This window comes from Gavia stellata, chromosome 7 (assembly GCF_030936135.1).
Source record: "Gavia stellata isolate bGavSte3 chromosome 7, bGavSte3.hap2, whole genome shotgun sequence".
Lineage (NCBI taxonomy): Eukaryota > Metazoa > Chordata > Aves > Gaviiformes > Gaviidae > Gavia > Gavia stellata.
Window position 1 is genome coordinate 21,141,282 of NC_082600.1, and position 14,925 is coordinate 21,156,206.

The 14,925-nt window shown below is 38.9% G+C and overlaps 1 protein-coding gene across 1 annotated transcript in view; it reads left to right on the plus strand.

The window, feature by feature from the left end:
- The first annotated feature begins 445 nt into the window (after positions 1 to 445).
- The window catches only part of GALC (galactosylceramidase), a 38,011-nt gene continuing 23,531 nt past the window's right edge, over positions 446 to 14,925 (plus strand). The window contains exons 1-6 of the mRNA XM_059819604.1: positions 446 to 502; positions 1,522 to 1,590; positions 3,475 to 3,538; positions 5,548 to 5,661; positions 7,066 to 7,205; positions 9,146 to 9,184. Coding sequence (XP_059675587.1) covers positions 5,568 to 5,661; positions 7,066 to 7,205; positions 9,146 to 9,184 — 273 coding nt within the window. The 5' untranslated portion in view covers positions 446 to 502; positions 1,522 to 1,590; positions 3,475 to 3,538; positions 5,548 to 5,567. The remainder of the gene's footprint in view (positions 503 to 1,521; positions 1,591 to 3,474; positions 3,539 to 5,547; positions 5,662 to 7,065; positions 7,206 to 9,145; positions 9,185 to 14,925) is intronic.

The following is a 14,925-nucleotide window of genomic DNA, read 5'->3' on the forward strand; positions in this document are numbered from 1 at the left end:
ATGGCTCCACAATAGCTTCACTCACTACTCAGTGCCCAAATCCAGCATGGCGGTACGCTTCCACAAGCTGGAACTTGTCTTGCCCTTTCTCAAAATGGCAACCACTAACTTCAACCCGGGAGGGGGTTGCCCGTAAGGGCTGAAAGCCTTCCCTTCCCTTCGCCTTTCCCTTGAGCAAAATGCCGGCGAAGGGTTCTCACGCCCCGCCCCCCAGGTGATTGCCAGGTTGTGCGGTCACGTGACACGCGGAGGCGGGTAGTGGCGAGTTGCTGTAGGGACGGGGCAACGCGCCCGGGACGCTGTCGGCGGCGCGGAACGGTGTGGGGCGGGTGCCATGGTGTGCGTGGCTCTGCTGTGGGGCTGGCTTCTGCTTGGCTGCAGCTGGGGCCCGGGGCCCCCCGGGGTTGCTGCCGCTGCGCTCTCGACGGCTGCTTACGTGCTGGACGATGCCGGCGGGCTGGGCAGGCAGTTCGACGGGATCGGGGCTGTCAGCGGCGGTGGGGTGAGTGGCACCGGCGGGCGTAGGGGCTCCTCCCGTGTTGTGGTGCTAATACCCTCCTGGGGCGGCGGCTGCAACGGACACTTGGGCGCAGGATTCCGTCAGCGGGGGTGTTTGGTAGCGTCGGTGCAGGCCCTCGAGGCATCGGCAGGGCCTGGGCCTGGGGCGTGTCGCTGAAGGGGATCCGTGAGGGCTGGGGGGTGTCGCTGAGGAGAGCCGTGAGGGCTGCGGCGGGGGAGGACTCCGAGGGGAACCGTGAGGGCGGAGGCGGGGAGCGACGTGAGTGGGGCTCTGAGGGGGAGTCCTGGAGGCCCGGAGGGGAGCTGTGCAGGCAGTGGTGCTGGATGCTACGAGAGCTGGAGCTGGTGCCTGTCCTCGGCTCAACTGCACAGCGGCTCTTTCTCTGTCAGGCTGCTCGGGCTGCCCAGGGCCCGTCACATCCTCGGTGCTGTTGGTGGAGAGCTAAGCCGGGGTGGGTTTTTTCTGTAGAGGGTCTTCCTAGCTACTTGTCTCTGAGTTTTAAAATGCTGGACGAGCCAGTTGTATGCTTTCTTGTGGTCCAGTGAGCAGAGCCATGAGATCCTGCGAGTTGTTACCTGCTCTTGGACCTGCTGAGCTGCTTTCCTTGCCCTCCTGCCTGTGTGCCCTGTGAGCTCTCGTTGCCTTTGGTATACGGTGAGCCAGAGCAGGGAGATCCGAGTAGAGCAGGAGAGATGGTGCTGGGAGGGAGCTGTATTTTGCTTGCATTAAGTCTGTGAGATCTCTTTGTTTCTCTGTTCTTTGGACTCTTTCCAGTAAATTGCAGGTAACCAGAGTACAAGGCAGTTGCAATCTACGAAACCTGAAATGCATGACTGAAGGGTTAGAAAAGAGTTTTTGTAGGGACTTAGCTGAGTTCCTGGTGCTATAATTATTTTTGTGGGTTTAATAGCTATGTGAAAGTCCTAGACTGATGAACTGGGATGTACTTAACGTGTTTGAAAGTTAGGTTTTCATATTGTCATGTTTTCTTTCCATTTTAGGCCACATCTAGACTCCTGGTGAACTACCAAGAACCTTATCGCTCCCAGATTTTAGATTATCTGTTCAAGGTAAAGTCAGTTTCACTGCTACAATAATGTGTAATTTCATGCAGAATTTCTTACTGTGTAATGTCGGACCTCTTATAGTATATTCAGTACTACTTGAAATTAGACAAAATGCCATCTTGTAAAGCATCTACTTTAATGTTGATTTTTATCAGAACCTTAAATTTTAGCTATTGTTTTGGACAACCAGCATGTTCTTCAGGAGCCTATTTCTTCCAATTATTATGAAAATTCCTTTTCTGTTTTCACAATATGTTTTAAAAATATGTTTTCAACATATTTTGATCATCTTGTGTGGGCTTAATGAGGATTAAATCGGTTTTGTGGCTAAAATGAGGGGTTCAGCTGTTCATAACAATTGCAGGAAATGGGTCTTTGAGACAGTTGATTTTTTTGGAGTACGGGTAGATTGACATAATGTGAAAACGACTGTGCAGACTGCATCATTTCCATAGCGTATCTATTCCAAACTAGTCTCAAGTGTAAGTTAGTCTAGAAGGTGTGTGAGCATTATTGGTTTGGAAGCTGCTTTAGTTAGCAAGTGTAACCTGTGGAGTTACCCAACTTACTATATGGTAAGATTATTGCACTGGACAGTAATAACTTGTTTTGCTTTTGGCATTGTAAATTACTTTGCTGGAAAAGGATGTCATGTCACTTTCAAGTACTGTAATCCAGATGGCTGGAGGGGAAAAATTTACTGTGTAGTTTAAAGAATTGGTTTTAAAGGGTAGAGTAAGGCATAATGTGACTGGGGGACCAAAACCTATGTTTTTTGAAGACCACAGCTGTGTGTTACAAATATGAGTTTCCTGAAGGAATCAATAGGCATGTGGTAAAAGAAAATCTAGCTGAGAGATCATGATTTTCAAAGAATTTTTTACATGTTCTGTCACCAAAACCTCTTAAGCTGTCATGAGATACCTGGGAGGGGTATACCTTGCCTCATTCTCCTTGTCAGCTTTCATGATGGGGATGGGAGAGCAAATGTATTAGAAGTTTAAAATCAGAAATGTCAGAAGGAGAAATAGTAAATTGGGAATATTTGCTTCTTATTTAAAAACAAATAAAAAACTCCAAAAATTGTAAGCCAAGCAAACTATTGTCTATGCAGCGTATTATTTTAACCAAACTGCATTCTCACATTTTAAAACTTTTTTTTGGATGCCAAAATTATACTTGGGTAATTCCATGGAGGAGGCCAGCTCATTAGTGGTCATTAAAATAATGATTAGTTGTAACTTCTGGCTTGAGCAACTCTTAAGCCACTAATGGCTGGAAGAACATACTAGGAGTAGGATCACCTGTATGTTCTGCTCCACCAGTCAGATGGCAGGGGAAGAGGATAGTGGACTATGTGGCCATTTGTTTTCCAGTGTGGTGGTTTTTTCTCTCTTGCCTTTCCGCCTGTAGTTAGCAGATTATTTCTGACCCATATGTATGCTCTTTCACATAAGCAGTGCAACCCTTTACAGCAAAGAATAAATTATTTACAGAAATATTAACTTCAATAATTTGATTTTAAAAGAAAAGAAACTTGACTCCTAAAAACATGAGGAACACAACAGTATTTTTAATATAGCCCATGTTCTGCTTTAACAGTGTTCCAGTATTTTCTTAAGCATAACCAATTTAAAATCTGCATAGTTGGGGAGAAGTGTTGTTAATGGTGCAAGAGTCAGTGAAACTGACTAAACGTAAGTGTACTATTTATCTTTGCTTGATTTCCTTTTGAAGAAGAATTTTGTATAATCTCTCATTGCATCTATAATGGGTGTTAAAAAAAGTATTGAATTTTTGGCATCCTCAAAATTGTACGCTTATTTATTGCATTCTTCTTACTAACAGCAGGATTCTGTTTGTTTTTCTGTGTCTCTTTTTCTCTAGCCAAATTTTGGTGCTTCTTTACATATCCTCAAAGTAGAGATTGGAGGGGATGGACAATCAACAGGTATGGATTTTGCATGGGCAGGGTTTAACTACTTCTTGCAGTGATGATGTAAGTAACGTGTCCCGCACGTGTCACTTTAGCTGAATCATGGAGATGCATTCTGTAGTAGTACTGAAGTGGCAGAAAAACATAAACAATGTCTACTAACTTGTAGAAGAGAAATTTACACTAGCATTCTGGAGATGGTTCTCACTATCATACGGTTAATAGGTTGCATTCTAGAGCAAATGAGTTCTTCCCCCCGCCCCCCCACCCCTCAAGATTAAGGAAGCTCTAGTAGCTTTCTGAGTTGCAGAGCATTACTCAAACACCAGTTTTGCAAAACAAACTGTAAAACTTGTGTAGGACTAGGTAGTTTATGTCTTAAAAGCATGAAAATATGAAGACAGCTGGTCAGAAGCAATTATGTTTCTTTGGTTTAATGAGCTGCTACACTGGTGTTGTCTGACAGTAGGCACTATTATTTTTTTTTTATTGCCTGACCACAATTGCAAATGAAAATGTCTTAGTGTAGTTTGCCTAGCCTACTATATTTACATGTAGGAGAAACTGTTTAGCAACTGGTTGGAAGCTGAGAAGCAGTAACTAGACTACAGTTTGTATCTTCTTTTTTTTTTTTTTTTTCCTTTTTTTTCCCCCAGAAGTAAACCTTGGCCACTTCAAGAATAGACTCAAAGCAGACTCAGTTAATAAATAGAAACCATAGCATCTGTCTTTGTGGTATTTTATATATATTTTTTTTAAATGTTTGTGTAGTTAGATATTGTTTTTCATTCTTTGGTTTATTTTCCTTAAGAACAATCAGCATGGTGAAAAGTATTATACTGGGTTTAAGAGCTTGGTATTTGGTCAATAAATTGCTGGTTAGAGGAGAATGGAGTTGTCTTCATGCATGCACAGACCTTCTCTTCAAACACTCTTGCTGCTGGCTAAGGAGAATGTTATATACTTGTGTGATGGCTTTCCAGATTTTAGAAGGAGAAGAGTAAGATGCATATGTCTTAACACACTAGACTGCAGCTCTTATTCTGACCTCAGAGGTGTGATCAGGAGTCTGTTTGATGTGTGATCAGGAGTTTAAGTTTGGAATCTAATTGTTTTCTATGTCTCTGACAAATAGAACTCCCAAATGATCAAGTGTTAGTAAGGTAAAAAAAATCAATCCTATTTTCTGTAATGCAGTGTGCTGCTTCAGCAGGCTTCATTTAAAAAAAAAAAAAGTCTCATCAGAAGAGATCTCCGGAACTATTGGGCATATAGTTTAGCATAAGTAATTGTTGCAGTTGTGTGCACAAGTTAGTTAATTGACTTTTGTGTGTAATGACTTCCCATGCAACGCTGAATTTTTTTGCACCTTTCTAGTTTGCTTACCTTTGCCTGAGGGAATTCAGTGTATAGCCTTCAATTCCAAAAACTCTTCATGCAGTCACGGAACACCATGGAAATTATACTTTTACTACAGAAATAAAAAAAGTCTCTTTCCTGGCCCTGAAAAACTTCATGGTAGTTCCTTTCTTTTCTCTCCCTTGACTTGCCTTGCACAGGAGAAACAAACTATGACCTTCCTTTGTTTGCTTTTTGGTTTAGATATAATCTGCTTCTACAAATGTGTGGGGTTTTTTTTTTTCCCCTCCTGTAACTTTCCTAGTGGTTGTTGTGTTACAGGGCCAAGATAATCACGAATATAGCCTTCGTATTATCATAGCTAGGGATAGAAAATTCCCAATAGTTAATCACATTCTGATGTTAAAAGCAGGCATAGTCCCTTAGTATAAGTTTTGGGTTTTTTTTATTTTTAAGTTAATATGCTAAGAATGAAGGGTGGCAAGTCTTGTGTGTTCCCTCCCACTACTCATTTTGCTTTGAAATACATACCAAAGAACATGTGAACCATGTTGGAGATATGTGCTTGCATACTATGACAATGAGCAATACAGAAAAACTTTATAATGTGTAACAGCTTATGACACAGAAGATAATTGTGATCTACCTGTCTCTTTCCTTCCTAGATGGTACTGAACCCTCCCATATGCACTATGAAAATGATGAGAACTACTTCCGGGGCTATGAATGGTGGCTGATGAAAGAAGCTAAAAAGAGGAACCCCAAAATTAAACTAATTGGTAAATTGCTTCAAGCTTCAGGATTTAAATGCTTTTTTCCCCCCTAACTAAATTACATATCTGACCCTTAATTAGCATATTAATTTTAATGGGCAGATGTTTTGATGTTGCAGTAGACAGAGTCTCTAATATTTGGTAAGCTTGCCTTGATGCTTCACTTAAACTTACTGTGTTTTACTTCATTACAGTAGCACAACTTTCTTATGTTGTGCTACTGTAACGGGTACCATAACAAGAATGTATGAAGCAAGTGGCATAGGATAAGAAATGACTAATCATTTTCTTGTATCAAGTAACATTAATGCTTAGACTGTATCACAGCAATGAACATAAATTTCTGAATAATAGAGTAAAAAAATTGGGGGGGATAAAGTAAACTTACAGGAAGTATAAATTTGTAAATCTTACGCACTAAATTCAATTATATGTTCTTATTACAAACCCATCACCCCCTCCCCACTATAGTGCTTCTTGTCTTCTGATTTGTCTTATGTATGTAGTTGAGTTGTAAGAGGAGTTTCCTGTCTCCTGTTTTGATCGTGGTTTGTGTGTGTGCTGTGACAAAACAAATGTGGGACACTAGATTTTAATTGAAACACTTTACAAAATGTATTTCACATGAAACAAGGTAAGAAATCTATCAGTTAAAAAGCTTCTAGTCCCCCCTTTTCCAGGGATCAGGCTTTGCCTTATTCACCCACAAGGCATGACTTGGTGCAGGATTTGCTAGTCAGGTTTTGTCAGACAGGCACAGTGACCAGCAGTAAGTTTACCATCTATGACTAATTGTGGTTATTAATAACCTCTCTCTTCCCTCAGATCAAGCTCTTAACAAAGGAAGGAGGGTTTGCCTTTGAATTAGCCTATGGTGTCTTATACAAAGTCAGCTGAAAACAGCAGGATCTGCCTAGGTTAATTTGCTGTAAACAGCTGAAACTCAGAAATGCTTTTTCATGATCCTAATCTTTGTTCCTTTACTATGATCAGATCATCACTTCTTCTGATATTCGTGTTCAGGAGATTAACAATTTTTGGTGTTCAGTATTGATCCTTTGTTTATAACTTTGTAAATTTTTATCCTAAAATCTTTGGAATTTTAAACCTATTAGAGCTACTACCACACAACTGAAAGATTGTATGTAGTTGGTTGTTCTCTAGTATTGAAGGTTTTCTAGCTTAAAAAAAAAAAGAAGCTATTAATATGTTTGATCACAATTTATATTAGAGCACACTCTCCAGTTAAATAAGTTATGTTTCGTTGTCTTCACTGGAACTATGTGAATTTGAAGTGCATACCTGTTCCTTCATTTTAGGTAGAACAAATTACAGCTTGCCATTGAAGCTTACTGAGTAATGTAGACCAACCACTCACCTTATTAATTTGTTTTTCTTCTCTCTTTCCAGGATTACCTTGGACATTTCCGGCATGGATAGGGAAGGGTGAAAACTGGCCCTATGACTATCCAGATGTCACTGCTTACTATATTGTTTCTTGGGTATTAGGAGCTAAACAGTATCATGATTTGGACATTGATTATATTGGGGTCAGTAAAGCAAAATCTTCTGTATATTTTATCTACCTTCATTCCTAAGATCTTGGTCTTGTCTCTCTATTGATTACTGGAGGAAGGAGGATGGGAAGAGAATTTGTTTTGTAATTGCAGTTTTGGCTTTTTCTGTTGCAAGGGGAAAGAAGTTATGTTAATATAGAGTCTTTCTGCAATAATGGCCATTAAAGCACAACTAGTGTAAAATGGCTAGTCTCCTGCCTTCCCAACTCTAGAACAAAGTTACCAGAGAATTGGAGCATTCTGAAACCTTTTTGAGTCTTGGCCTTGTCATTTTCTGCCTTGCTTGTTCTGCTTGGGTTTCAGCAGTTACCAGCTAACAAAAAGCATTAGTTAAGACAGAGTTTGTGAAAGTCAGCTAACATGACTTCTTGGCATAAAATATGGTCGCTGTTCTGTGGAAGGGCAATCCTCTACAACTTCTTCCATTTTTATCTGTGTTATTTATAGTAGATAAAGGCGCATGTGTTACAGTACATTATAACTATTGTATTGTGTTGCAGTGCAGTATATGGAAGTAGTGAACGAATGTCTGAGAAAAATGTCATGATTTGGAGATGAGAGAGAGAAGCAGACAATCTGGCAAAATGCTTTTCAAGCTCATTATTTGACTGAGATTCAACTTCTTATTTTTTCTTCTGATTAAGAAAATGAGTGGCTAGGATTCCTCGAAAATCAGTCCTATACTTACTGAAACACTTATTTTGGACTTTTAAGTGTTTTGATACAAGGCAGTTGTTTAACTGCAGAAAAGCAGAAAATCACTTCAGCAGTCCAGAGCAAGGCTTCTGAAACTATGGTTCCCATCCCTCAAAGGAAGTCTGACCTTTCTGCTGTAGTGTGGGAAGGTATATGTGATGTATATCTCCTCTGGAATGCATCCCCCTTGATATTGGTAATTTATTTCAGCTGTGTCAGTCTTGCACTTTGGGTAACACAGTGATGCTTCAGCAATTCAACTGGGGGGATAGGGAGAACAACTGCTGTTAAATTTTCTCCTTGCTATGCTCTTAGAGTAGAAGGTAAGTTCTGCACTTCATGTGTTTTGAGTAATGTCTGGCTTCTGTGTTGTTGTTACTTCACAGTGATTGGCCTTCTGAGGTCTATACTTCTAAGAGAAGGGAATTTCTGCTTCTACAATGTGGTGACATTGCATATTGTCTGATTGTGGGTATAATCTGAAATATAGGAAAGCAGTGAGATCTGTGAAGGCTCAGAAACAGTCAAAACAATTTTAATACTGTTCTGTTTCTACATTGTTAGCCTTTACTGCTCTTTTTGTTTGTAGCATGTGTTATACATCATTATTTGCTTTATGATGAAATGAGCCTTTCACTAAGTAACTTTTTGATTGGCTCATTTCTGAAGTCACATGTTAGCACTTATGGAAAGATCTAGAAATATCAAACTCAAATGAACATATCCCACTTGCAAGAAACTGTCTGCTTGTACGTGGCTGGGTAATCTATAACTACAGGGGGATACGTTCACCTTTACTGGTGAATGTGAGTCACAGTGTTCATGTTCAGTGTATGGCAACAGCGCCCATTCGTTAGGACCACACCTTGAAGCCACAATGTGTTTCTCAATGACTTCTAACTATAGACCCACTGGTAATAATGTCATGTGTAACACTGCTACCATTGTAGAGCTCAAGCAGCTCTAGAGTTCTTTTCAGCAAAAAGGCGATCAGTAGACCTTACAGGTAGATAAACAAGCAGCTATTTTGAACTTTCATACAAAATTTTCCCCTGAAAAGCTGATGACAAAACCAACCAGAGCACTTTCGTCTAGCAAACTGAAACCATGGAGTTCATGAATGGATTGTGTAATCTTGCATATACATAAATAAAATATTTCATTATGCATTGACATATCCGGGTTTTTCTAAATGGCTTTTTGCTTTTCCTTTATAGATATGGAATGAAAGGGCATTTAGTAGCAAATATATTAAGGTATGTATTTTTTCTTATTTCTCTAAAGTGAAATGTTTGCCTTTGTTATCGTATGTAAACAATGAGCTTTTCTGAATTTGCCTAGAAAAGGGACCTTAATCCTGCAACTACTTCACTTACTGAACTCTGTTTCTTGTAGTTGCAGGCATGGAATGCTAACAGGATCAGAGCTCTAGATCTTTTTTTTGCGTGTCTGAAACTGTTACTTTGAACTTTAAGTGTGTCTGTGTATGCTAAATGTTTAGGACCTCTACATTTTAATGGAAGCTCCAGTTGGTGCTATTGAAATCATACAAATTCATCATCTTTGTACTGGCTTAGATATAGTTATAAGTCCACGGTCTCGAATTACTTAAAGTTCTGTAGCAAAGTTCCAGTGGATATAATACCCTTAAATTATTGCTATGAAACTCCGTGTTCTTACTTTATGGAAAACATAATCAAGGCTCTGCGTTCCTCCAACTCTTTTAGAACAGGAGGTACTGAATTTTGCACAGCTGAAAACAGTTTTTCACATAACCAACCTTGAGATAGCTCTAATATCTCTCACTGCTGCCTGCCCCTGCTGCCCCCGCCCATCTTTGAAAACTCACTTCTGTTTTTTATGTTGAAGTAGAATCTGAAGTACAAGCTTCTGCTTTCTTCATTTCCTTGTTGCTGCTTTGAGGCTAAGAAGCAATAACATTATGTCTTCTTAAAAGCACGTAAGAGTTAAAGTGTGTAGGAAAAACTACTGATTTTTTTTTTTTCAGAACTCAGTAGGGATTGGATCCCATCAGCTTAAAATTAGTGGCTATGAGAAAAGTTTCTGTTTTTACAGTTTGTGTACGCTGGATGCGGTTAGTCACATCATTTGTCCTTTGCAACTTGTGTGGTTATTTTGTTCTATGATTAGTTTTAGTAGAATGATACAGGAAATGGCATACAACAGTTAAACTTGACATTGCAATAAGAGCAAAAAAGTATCTTTTCATGAGGCTGGCATATATACAATTCCTCCTATTCCTGAAAACTGAGAACGCTCTTCTATAAAATGTTTCTTTTTAAAATCGTATTTCCTAGAATGTAGAATTAGATGAATACCCTTACTGCTGTTTCGTATGATTTGTGCAGTGCTTTGACTGAGGGAAGGCAGGAAGCACTGGCAGAAAGCTCTGTGCTGGTCATATACCTGGTACACAGAAAGAGGAATACCTTATATCCAGCTTTATGGGTTTCTTGTTAACAAATATATTAATGAACCATGTATTTTAAACTGATTTACCAGGTCCCCTGCCACCACAGTAACTTTAGTTTCCAAGTCTTATCACATCTTATCACATCTTAGACCAAATTCTGTTATGTATACTTCACCCCGCAACTAATAGAAGGCATTTTCTAGACTCTCGCTTTTGTAGGCTGCTAGGCCATTAGTTCCTTTTGGACAGAGAGGTTTGGCACTAGAGTTTTCGAGTGACTTACAAAATCCCTTCCAGAGGAAACACAAATACACTGAGATGTGACACAGCGGGTTATCTTGACATCTGTGTCGACATGTTTTGTTTCTTTGAGCGTGTTAAGTAACAAAACTCCTGGATGTGCAGATGCTTCAGATTTTGCTAGTGCAACTACTTAAATCCCCATCTAAACTTGTTCAGTGGATGTATTAGAATCCTCTTAAAATATCCCATTCCAATGTGTGTTCAGCACAAACCATAGCCTAGCTTTTTTAAAGCTAGGAAACGAGTTCATAGGGTGCTCTCTTTATTACAGAAAGCCTCAGGAACTAGAAGTTTTCCGTTATATTTCACCTTGGGCAATGTGGGTTCCAGGCTTTTGTTTTTCAAAAAGAAAAGTGGTTCACTAATCGGGTATAGGCTAATGGAGAAATACTAGTAGTCTCTTGAAGAATAATCCTAATCATAGGTAAGTTATGCCGGTAGGGGAGGAGGGGGAAATGTGTGTGTGTGTGTGAACTTCAAGTAGAAATCTCTGGTTGTTCAATATGTATGTTATAGAAGCAAACCCAAATAACTGAAAACACTTGTTTGCAGGCTGCAATAAAACAATGCAAGTAAGATGGAAAATAAATAGTAAGAATTTTTTTTTTTTTGAGCTGCAAGTTTTATTTCTTCACTGACTAGATGTTATGTTGCTTGGAATGCCTATGTGACTGAACCTTTTGTAAAAAGAATCAGAGAGAGAAGGCAGATCTTACTATTAATAATATACTCATTTCCCTATATCACTGATTTGGCTCTTTTTTAAAAACTGTTTTTCTGGCTTTCTGTATGTCTTGTAAGAAATAGAAATGTTTTATTTTGCTCAGTCCTGTGTTATGTCACCTGGAGGCTTTCTCATCTGTTTGTCTTGGCTTCCTAACATGGGGAGAATGAATGTGGAGAACAAACTGTTGAGTGTAGGTGTGGCATTCTACTTGATAGCCTTTTAAATGCTGTTGAAATGGGACTAATTTGGTTTCTAGAGCTAAATGTTTAGTTTAAAACTTGATCTTAAAATCACCCAAATATTTGCTGAAAAGTGTCAGCCTTCCCTCCACTGTGCGTTAATTGATATAAGGCTTTTCATTTAACCATTCCTTTTCTTAGACTCTGCGGTGTCGCATGGCATCTTTTCGCTAAGCAGCAGTTCTATTTGTAGTCCGCCATTTCAAAAAGGTCTATTTACTGAAGTGTGCTGTTGCACACCAAACATGTTCTGTAGTGTCTGACAAATACATGACATATTTAGATAAGCTCTTAGTTATCTTGCTTTTTACTTGTAATAAGGTATTTTAGTTACTTCATCCACTAAGGTGCTAGTTATGTTTCTTACTAAGTAGAAAAAAATGAAAAAAGAAATTAGGATTCTATTGCTTATAAATTCTTATTCAAGAAGATCCTATTCTTCCAATTATATTTTTAAATACTATCATCTTAAACTAACCCTAAAATTTAAGGAGTATCTGTATATAAACGTAAATACTGGATGTGGGGGAACCATTCTGTATATGCTATTATGGAGTGCATTTTGAGTGTCTGCAGTTCTGTGTCCTTGGTACTTATCTTTCAACATGGAAGTTCTGCAACATTTCTAGTAATTTTGTTCTTCTGAAGTATCTCTGTGGTTAGGCAGTTTTTCTGAACGTCTAGCTAGCTAGAAAGCTTGAAATTGCAAGGACCTTACTGTAAGTATTTCTACCACTATGAATTTTTCTTCTGGTAAACTTTATGCTTCAAAGACTTCAAGCAGCTAAACAGAACTTCATTGCTACTTGTCTTAATAAGCTCTATGTTCTTTAGAGCTAGGCTTTCATTGTCACCAGCACTTGGACTTTGCTTCATGTCCTTGTTTGACTATACGTCAAAACAGAAATGTTTTGTTGCTGGAGGGCTATTACAAGAAATTATTTAAGGATTCATGCCTACTGATCTTCAAATGATTGGAAAAATCTTTCTTATGCATGCAGACATATAGCACATAGTACGTGATTCTTCTATATCCAACATTGAAAAAAGGATTTTAGACTGTGGACTGATGTCCTTTTTCATATGCAACTGTATGTGGAAGCTGCTGCCAATACTTTTTTAATTTTTTTTTTTTTTTGAGTGTTCAAATAAAACATGCTTGTATGATACCAGCCCTGTATAAGCCTGGTTCATTCTTACCTGTTAGAGCTGGGTGTATTTTGCCTGGCTATGTTTTGTCTAAGAAGTTGCACAGGCAGATGCGAGAGGTTTGTCATCTTTGACAGTGAAATAGTAAGGAGAAGCTGGAAAGACAGAATAGGAATTCTCTTCTGCTGGCATGTTTGAATTCAAAATTGACTGTCCTCAGTTTTGTTGTAAATGTGCAATTCCAGTTTTATGTTCCAGAATATCAGGGACACATATGAGAGCCAAGTAGTGGGTAAACTTCAATATCAGACACTTAAAACATCAAGGATTTTTTTTGTTCAGTAAAATAGCCTGTGAAAAGAATGCTTAGGTGCTCTTCACTTGAAAAACACAGATATCTGGGAGAGATTTCTGGTTTTGTAGAGAACTGCATGATTACAAGGTCTTTTCTATTTTAAAACTTCAATCCCTGTTTTCTCAATGTATTTTTTTTGGGATCAGGTTAACTTTCACTTCTGATCACTTGTGGAGGTATGTCCACTTCCACATTCCAGCCAGTCATCATTTTTAGATCAACTTAACGTGACTGACTTTATGATAAATCCATTACTCGTATGTAATGAATTACATGCATGCAATGGATGGAGTCAGTATGATGAGAGTGACCGAGTGGAGTACGCATATGGGGTATCAAAAGTAATCCAGGTGATGAGAAGCCCATTTTTGTGTAATGGCTATCTAATGTCATAGATGACCCTTCAGTGTTAAAAATACTTACCATTAACTTTGTCTTAGTTGTCATTATGGCTCTCCTTTGAGAAGTGAGAACTTTTCTCATCCGTCTTGGTCTGAAGACAAATGGTTCCACCGACGACTCCTGCAGTTCTTAAATTGTTTTCAGTCTTAAATTTGCATGTTGCCTGGTTGATGAAGGTTGTACTTTAAGTGGTGTTATCTGTTACTAAGGTGCTTCGACAATGTTTGGACAGACTGGGTCTAAGGAACACTGGCATCATCGCTGCGGATGGAGATTGGAACGTTTCAAAGGAGATGATAGTTGATCCCTATCTTAATGATGCTGTTGAGGTAGTCGGGTAAGTGTGGGAGAAGGGAGGAGTTCTACACATTGCTTATTGCTTCATTTCTGTAAGTCTTCATCTTCATTTTGAGAAGTCGTATATGCTTATTTTATACTTCCTAGCCATTCCCAGTTTTGTTATCATCATGTACAGTGGTGACTGATTACTCTTTCCTGTCTTCCTCTCTTCTTTCAGTTTAGTACATGTGTAAGGTAACCTTACCACTCTTCCATTATTTCTTTCAAGCATTCAGTTAGGAGCTATGTTTTAGGCTTCTTATCTTAGCACTAGAAAATGACAGGAGACTTCTAGTTAATCTGCACGTGCATCTTCAAAGTCAGAAAAGCCTTAGGACTGAAATCTTGGTCTGCAATCAGTTTTAATTTCAGGTGAACTTGGAACTTTCACACTGGAACTTATCACCCTGGGACTTTCCATGCATTCCCTGTTACGTGTCCTTTGAGATTTTTCTAAAGCTAGGAGCTTCTGTTTGTTGCTTATATCTAACAGATAGTATTAGAAGTGCACACACAGACAGTAAAGAAGTAGTAAAAACAAGCATCCAAAGTTGGTTTTTAAACTAATACAACCATCTCAATTTTAGCAGCTAGGAATGCCTAGTGTTGTAGTTCTAGCAAATGGCATCTTGATAGTTTGCCTGCACTCTTGCTCTGTAATACACTTTCTTACTACCTTGCTTCTGTCAACTGGCTTGATACATATTCTGCTGCTCTTGCTTTCTTGGTAATCTCTGATTTATCAAAACTAATAGATAGGTTTTTAAAAATTACAGCATGTTCCTAGTGGAAATGACCTGTATGTGTAGAAATTACTCAGTCGTGTTACGTTTGTTAACTTACTTACCTCTGTTGTTAACCTTACTATGATAACATGCTTGTGGTCACTAGTGTACCATTTCTCCTCATCTATTCATAAGGGAGTGTGATATCCTCATAACTGTTTAAACTAATGCATGGTTCAAAGGTTATAGCAAGTCAGTTAAGCAGGGATTTTATAAAGAAACTGCTTTCATATGTGTTGAGCTTGTAAACGGTGATCACCTGGA